Consider the following 7,300-nt stretch of genomic DNA (forward strand, 5'->3'; position numbering starts at 1 on the left):
TGTGAGTGCACTCATATGCCCTGTGTGTGTGTGTGTGTGTGTGTGTGTGTGTGTGTGTGTGTGCTTATGTGCAACACAGGTGTGTACTCCCACTACGTCCTCCAGCCGTCCCCGTCTCTGTCCCTCCTCCTGAAGCCGGTGGTCTCCAGAGAGCTGCTGCTGCCCTGCTCTCTGCCCGTCTCCACTCAGGAACCCGCACCTGATGCCACGCACACCATACAGGTCGGTCAGGTGACCTTTGTTCATTGTACACTAATTACAGAAGTAGACAGACGTATCCAGAACTCAAAAGCAGAAACAGATTTTATCACCAATGTGTGAACACTGATACCAGGAAATGAATGTGTGGCTGATGAATAACTGTTTCTCTGAAGTAGCATCTGGTCTGATCAAGTTGGAACCACTTACAGAAAATCATTTATAGATATATACAGTTATGATGACAAATTCAGATACAAGTTGTGGGATGCTGTTAGCAGGGGCTTGGTGGAAAATAGGGATGAATACACATCAATCAAGGTTTCAACCAAAAGATTTCTATATTTTTGAAAAGTGGGGAAATGGAGCAAAAAAAAACGAACAGAAATCCTTCCCAGTCCGAGGTAGTTCAGTCTCTGTAGTCTGGACTTCTCCGTCTTCCTAACAGGTTGCTTGGTTCTTTAAGGGGTTCTTAAACTTTATGTGGCCAGTGACCCCTTACAGGGGGAATCTTTCCAAGGACCCCCTCTTAATCGTAACACAGATTAAGTTTACGACTGTACTCTTAGATGCCATTGGAACTATTTGTATTCTAAAGAATTAAATACTTCAGACCGGTTTCATAGTGATAAACAGAAACACATTTCAATTTGAATCATGTTAAGATAAGATGAGAACATCCTTTATTAGTCCCACAGCGTGGACATTTGCAATGTTATTGAATGTTAATACCTCTTCCTTTTAAACAGAAGGTGATTTTATTCAAATTGCATTTAGACTCAACTTGACAGCATGTATAGCCTAAATTTCAAGTAATTAATCTTAAAAGCTTTCGTAAAATGAACAGCAAGACCATCATAGTCCTGATAAATCCAGATATTTAAACTTACTAGTCTAAAGCTGACTTTCAGGAAGTGCTTCAACTTCAAAATCCTAGAAAGAAAAATAAAGTTTCTATTGGCTCAAAGCTAACGTGGGTGGGAGTAATGGACACAATATGCCTGTTTTATTGGCGCAAAAGGTCCCCACATGTAGATAAGCACTTTTTAAATGATACAGCACAATTTGATAAGTTATAGCTAATATATTCTCAGACCCTCTGACTTTGAGAATCACTGCTTTAAGTTGTCTTCCACTGGACTGAGAGAGAGGCCTGCAGAAGGTAGGTTTTGACCGTGCTGGACTGATTGGAGATCAGCTACAGCCGGTTCGCTCCATGACTGAAGCATGTGATGGCGGGGGAGCTACTGACTACCGATCACCATCCCCAGCTGGCGTCGGTTCCTACAGGGTCGTTGTCTCTTACTCTGGCTCCATCTCCTGTTGTTAGTTGACCCTCGGTGTGATAAAACATCACAAAGTACACTAATATGTACTGTGTGTGAGAATAACCAATAAAACAGTATATTTTTTATAGTAGTAGTATTATTGTTTACTTTTATTGTATATTAATCCCATGACTATAAACATCTCTGATTCTCAGCCACTCACTTCAAAGCAGAGATGCAGAAATGGACACAACGCTTTATTAACTTCATCCCATATGTTGTAATGAAACTAGACTTTTTATGATCAAATTAATGATTTTTTTGTCTAAAGAGATTTAATTTGATTTTAGAATGAAACGTTTGTCAAGATTGTTGTGTATCGTGTATGTTTTGGACAGGATATTACATCCTCGTGTGTACATGCTGTACCTCTTTGTCACTGAGTTCAATGGGTCTATTTGCATGTTGCCAAAGTGGAAATAGCGTGCACACATTTCCAAAGCCCACAAACAGAAGTTGAGACATTCAAATGATGTTTGTTTCCTCTATCAGGGCTGTCTCACTCAGCTGGACGAGGAGTGTGTGTTCAACCCTCTCTCTCTGAGCAGTAACCTGTACCAGCACCTCAGGAGCAGAGGCCTGCTGTCACAGCCACGATACCCGTACAGGTCAGAGGGGAGGGGATGTGCAGCCCTTGTGATAATTATCTGGATGTAACAGATGTAGAGGTGAATGATGACATGATGTTGATTCCAGGCTGCAGCCAGCAGCCGCCCACAGAGACCAGTCTCAACCACTAGAGGGCCATAAAGCCACAGCCAGCAGGCCGCTGCGGCAGGTAAACACAACAGCTTTATGACAGAGTAAAGGTCACGAAGATGTGCTGCTCATATAAACGAACACAATGAGTATTATGACATGAATGAAGTTGATAAGGGAACAATATGTTTATAAACCTCATTTAGGTTGCGTGCAGGGAGTGTGTGCTTTACTAATGCAACTTCCTCCTCACGGCTCATCTCTGTATTTACTCAGTAGATGGCAGCACTTAAATACACAGACACCAGCATAAACCAGCCCTTTATGTAAGAGGTTTCATTTATCACATTCATTTACACTTTCAGATTTATTCATTTTATAATCAGGCCCTTTTAGAAGAAGTACTCCGATTCTTTACTGAAGTCAAAGTTACAAAAAATACTTTTTTTAACTCAACTAACAGTCAGCTAACAGCTACATTTACTTCAAGTATTAAAAGTAAAAGTATTCCTTTTGCATAAATATCTCCTGTGACTGTTCTATTATAATACATTTATGTTATTAATATAGATGCAGCGATGTTTAAGCAGCAGAGGTGGAGCCAGTTTGAACTACTTTATATACAGTTTGGTAGTTTAGTCCAGCAGTTCCCAACCTAGGGGTCAGGCCCCTCCAAAATGGTCACAAGATAAATGTCAGGGGTCGTGAGATGATTAATGAGAGAGGAGAGAAGTAACGACAAAGTTCTGATACACAAATATATATTCTTTTTTTTCTTTTTTTTGCTATTATCAGATCTCTGTTTTTTGTATTGTATTGTATTATTGTATTTAAATGAAACCATGTGAGAAGTTTAGAGGGGAAATGTCTCTTTGGTGGAACTACTAACAACTCAGACGTTGGTATTCCATGAAGTTTAAGTTTAATCTGAAACGTGACTAAAGCTGTAAAATCAATGTAGTGGAGTAAAAAGTTCAACGTCTCACTCTGAATTGCGGTGCAGTAGAAGTATCAAGTAGCGTAAAATGGCAATACTGTAAGTAAAGTACAAGTACCTCAAAAAATGGAGTTAAGCACAGTACTGGAGTAAATGTAAAAACTGGGGTAGAACTTGGTTTCATGTGGACTCAAAACTAAAAATGTAAATACAGGAAGAGATTAGATCATCTCATCGAGTCAAACAAGAAATAAAGATTAGACATATAATGCTGTAAATCATTCTTTAGTTTAGTTTTTCATTGTGAGTTATAAAGACTAATCTGACATGCCAGCACTGTGCTACTTTCTGATCTTCTACACTATTTCTAAAGATAATAGTTTATGTATAACCATTTTTGGGGGGGTTTTGTTATTTACTTTTTATTAGGTTTTCACACATAAACAAAAATGACACAATATGTGCCAACCGGACTCACATTTTTTGTGGAAAAAAACAAACAAAAAACTTTCATTCTTCAGTGTAACGTGGTCACACTTGACCCCCTGTGACCTGAGCGTGTGCAGCCGTTGGCAGTGTGACTCATCGGGGGGGTTGATGAGGCTGCTGACATGCAAATAGTCACTACGGCGGCACAGAACACGGAGAAAATGTTCGTCCACTCTGCTTTCGTTTTGTTCTGTTCTTTGGCACGCTGTCTTTTTAACCTAACTCTTACCACAAGCCTGTTAATGTCTTCTTCCTCTCTAATTCTTTATCTCTATTGTTCCACCTCCTTCAGAGCCTCCTCCTCTTCCTCTTTTTTTTATCTCACTCTTTCGTTTCATGTCTTATCAACCCAAGAAGTGACAGCTCAGACTGTATTATTCAAGATAATATACCAACATATTTAGTTGTTTAAATGTCATTAAATAAGTGTTTTGTTGTCTCCGCTCAGCCACAACACCAGGGTCGCCACCTGGGAATGAACACCAAGGTCAGGGCCACTGTGGCTCCCCTGCCTTCATCCCACTCCTCCTCCTCCTCCTCCCTGGGTCCTCCTCCTGCTAAGGCCTCTCGTCCGGCTCTGACGCTCCTCAGCAGCAGCGGTGGAAGCCGTCGGGCCCCGGCCCCGGCCCCTGCTCGCCAGGAGGAAGACAACGATGACTCCATTGTGATACAGTAAGAAGACTGAGGGGGGTCGAGCGGAAGAAAGTGGGCCGAGAGAGCGATACAGTGACAAAGAGAGAGAGAGCAACAAGTCATTTAACACACACACTCTGAAATCCCTCAGCATCCTGACCTGCCACTTCAAAGGGCCCTCCAGTGAACTACAGTATAGCTTAGTCAGCACACACTCACACACATTTGGCTAATCGGTCCCCCATTGTAAAGTGTGAGTAATCAGGCAGCTCATAAAGGCTTTAAAGACTTTGTAAAGGAGGGGAAGACACACACAACACACTGTACTGCACTCTGGTTCTTTTGATACGTCAATTCATCTCTATTTATTCTCACCACACCAACAGTATTAGCTAGAACCTCTGTGTGTGTGTGTGTGAGTGAGTGTGAGAGTGTGAGAAAGGAAAGTTTCCACTCGCTGCCATCTTTAGATTGCTGAGGCAGCAGAACATGCAAATTGTACACACCGTGAACAATGAAAAAGGCAGGAGAAAAGATGAAAAGAAGGGGAAACAGCAGGACAATGGAAGCCTGGAAGAGCCAAAAAACGGAGGCAAGGGACAGAAAGTTGTAAGGAACGACGTAAAAAGGACACAAGGTGGGTGGTGTGGGAGATCAGAGGGAGACGGCAAGATGAAAAACAGGCATAAACCGGTCCCAAAATTATGATTCAGGCATAATAAAGCAGCCATACCGCAGCTATAATATACTGACTTATAGACAAACACACACATATGCACATTCCATTTCCTTTTTGCCCTTAAGCCCCGGCCCGAACACAGCTTCACTGTTTTAATGAGACGGAGAATAAAGCGGGCAGACAGAGGGGCCTCTCTGCTCTCCTTCACCCCCGCAGCGAGCCCTCTCTCTGGGGGTTGAAAGGCAGCGCGAGGGGGGGGTGGATGGAAGGATGGAAGGAGAGCAGAGACGAGAGAAAACTGATTTAACTGCAGCGTGTTCTTTAAATTAGAGAATATGACGATACGTTTCTACACTGAAGCGAAGAAAAATTTCCGTCGTGTGTTTGAGATTTCGTGACATCACCGGCTGATTACATTCACACACACTGAGTCATATTCATACGCACATATAGGTCAGTTTTGACACATCCGTCATCACATTTATTAATTTATCCCGCGTCAAGGAGCTTTGTCATCCACACACTCAGAGGCTTAATCAGTCTCCCGCCATTCCACCCCCTTGTTGAACCTTATAGCTTTACGGACTAGCCAGTGGCAAATTACTTCTGTGATGTCACAGGACTTCCGCATTCACAGATTACACCCACAACGATCCTTTTGTCTCTGGAGAGAATTTGACCGGACCTCCAAAACTGCCCGCTGACATTTTACCCACTTCTCTCTCTCTCCGTTCTTTCCCTTTTCTCTCTCGCTCACTACTTTCTATTTAATCACCACAAGCTCAGAGACATTGAGTCAACGTGTGTGAATTTCATAAATGTGTTCGAATGGAACAACAGCAGCCTCTCTGTCCTCCAGAAGTTCCTCCTTTTAACCCGGACGACATCAGCCACACTCCTCATTAAATGTCACCAGATTAGTATTAACGGGGCGTGAGCGGCAGTTAACAAAAGTGTCCCTATTTGTGTTTGCAAATTCATTGAATTGAACAGGTTTTGGGAAGTTTTGGACCCATAGCGGCTGTTCTTTTCCAACAAAGGTCTTTGTTCGTTGTTGTTTTCTTTATTGTGTTGACTCGCTCATGTTCCTGTTCAGCTTTCACGTTGTGTGTTTTGACTGTTTTCAATCGAATTTAATGTCTGAGCTGTTAAAGAATTCGACCTGGATTGATGTCATTTGTTCACTCTGTAAATTCATATCAGTTGTTGTAAGTTCTCCATATTTATATATATATATATATATTTATTGACCTTCTTCTCAGATTTGTATTTTAACACTGTGTATGAACTGTGGGTTAATAAACTGTTCTTAACTAACATCTCGGTGGGAGGATTGCCTTTGCTTTGCTTCTAACCACTTTTAACCTTTAACACCCACCAGCTGCAGAGCGCCAGCCCTGTGCAGAGCTTCCACAGACAGAGAATATGAACATGTTATATATCTATGGATAGATTAGACTCTCATCTTTGCAGTCATTGTGGGAAATAACACCCTGTAGTTAAAAATAATCCAAGCACAATGCTTGAGTCTACAGTTGCAAGCTTGAAAATAAGGAGTAAATCTTTGAAAACTTTATGCCCAAATTCATCTCAGAGATCTGACCAAAAATATAGAAATATAGAAAATATTTTGACTGTGAATTAAAAACATTTTGGCGGGTCCAAAATGAATGTTTTGTTTGTCTCTGTGGACGATATCTGACGTTTGGTTCCCACATCTAACAGGGCTTGTGAGCCAATAGTAAAACAACGTTGGTATCAGGTGGTATCTCTGTCATCAGCGATCAAGTGGCCAGTTAGGGTGGAATAAAACCGGCTGAGTATTGGTGCCTTCAAATGAAACTTGTGTTGGGGAGTCGTGTCCACGCTATGCTTGGCGTTCAAGTGGTTAAGTCATGAGAACACCGCCGCTAAGCAACGGCAATATTAACGTCGCTGTTGGCGTCTAGAAGCCATTTTATGCATTATGCACCGAAAAATGAACTTCCATGGCCTCCGCCATTTCTGACAACGTCAACAAACACGTCACAACTCGTGAACTCTGAGCTTTTTTAGAAACTTTCCACTTACGAGGTCGTGAATACCACAAGAGGAGGGCGTTCATATGGACTCATCTCGTGGACACGGTCAACACCAACCCAATTGAAGGCACCATTTGACGGTAAGTGCCTGGCAACCACTTGTTTTGAAGTGAATGCAATTGAACGGGGGGGGGGGGGGGGACAATGTGATATCTAGTGGCTGAATGTTGTCAATGTTGTCAATAGCACCTTTAAAGAAACCATATTGAACTTCTAACCCTTTAAACTCCTCTGAGGTGATGTCAAGAAACTGCAA

At 42.0% G+C, this 7,300-nt stretch overlaps 1 protein-coding gene across 2 annotated transcripts in view; it reads left to right on the forward strand.

The window, feature by feature from the left end:
- The window catches only part of m1ap (meiosis 1 associated protein), a 48,967-nt gene extending 42,687 nt beyond the window's left edge, over positions 1 to 6,280 (forward strand). For both annotated transcript variants that reach the window (XM_074624719.1, XM_074624720.1), the window contains exons 9-13: positions 80 to 222; positions 2,019 to 2,134; positions 2,223 to 2,304; positions 4,100 to 4,323; positions 4,705 to 6,280. In XM_074624719.1, the coding sequence (XP_074480820.1) occupies positions 80 to 222; positions 2,019 to 2,134; positions 2,223 to 2,304; positions 4,100 to 4,323; positions 4,705 to 4,762 (623 nt within the window). In that variant the 3' untranslated portion in view covers positions 4,763 to 6,280. The remainder of the gene's footprint in view (positions 1 to 79; positions 223 to 2,018; positions 2,135 to 2,222; positions 2,305 to 4,099; positions 4,324 to 4,704) is intronic.
- The last annotated feature ends 1,020 nt before the right edge of the window (positions 6,281 to 7,300 follow it).

Source organism: Sebastes fasciatus, chromosome 22, assembly GCF_043250625.1.
Source record: "Sebastes fasciatus isolate fSebFas1 chromosome 22, fSebFas1.pri, whole genome shotgun sequence".
NCBI classification, from domain to species: Eukaryota; Metazoa; Chordata; class Actinopteri; order Perciformes; family Sebastidae; genus Sebastes; species Sebastes fasciatus.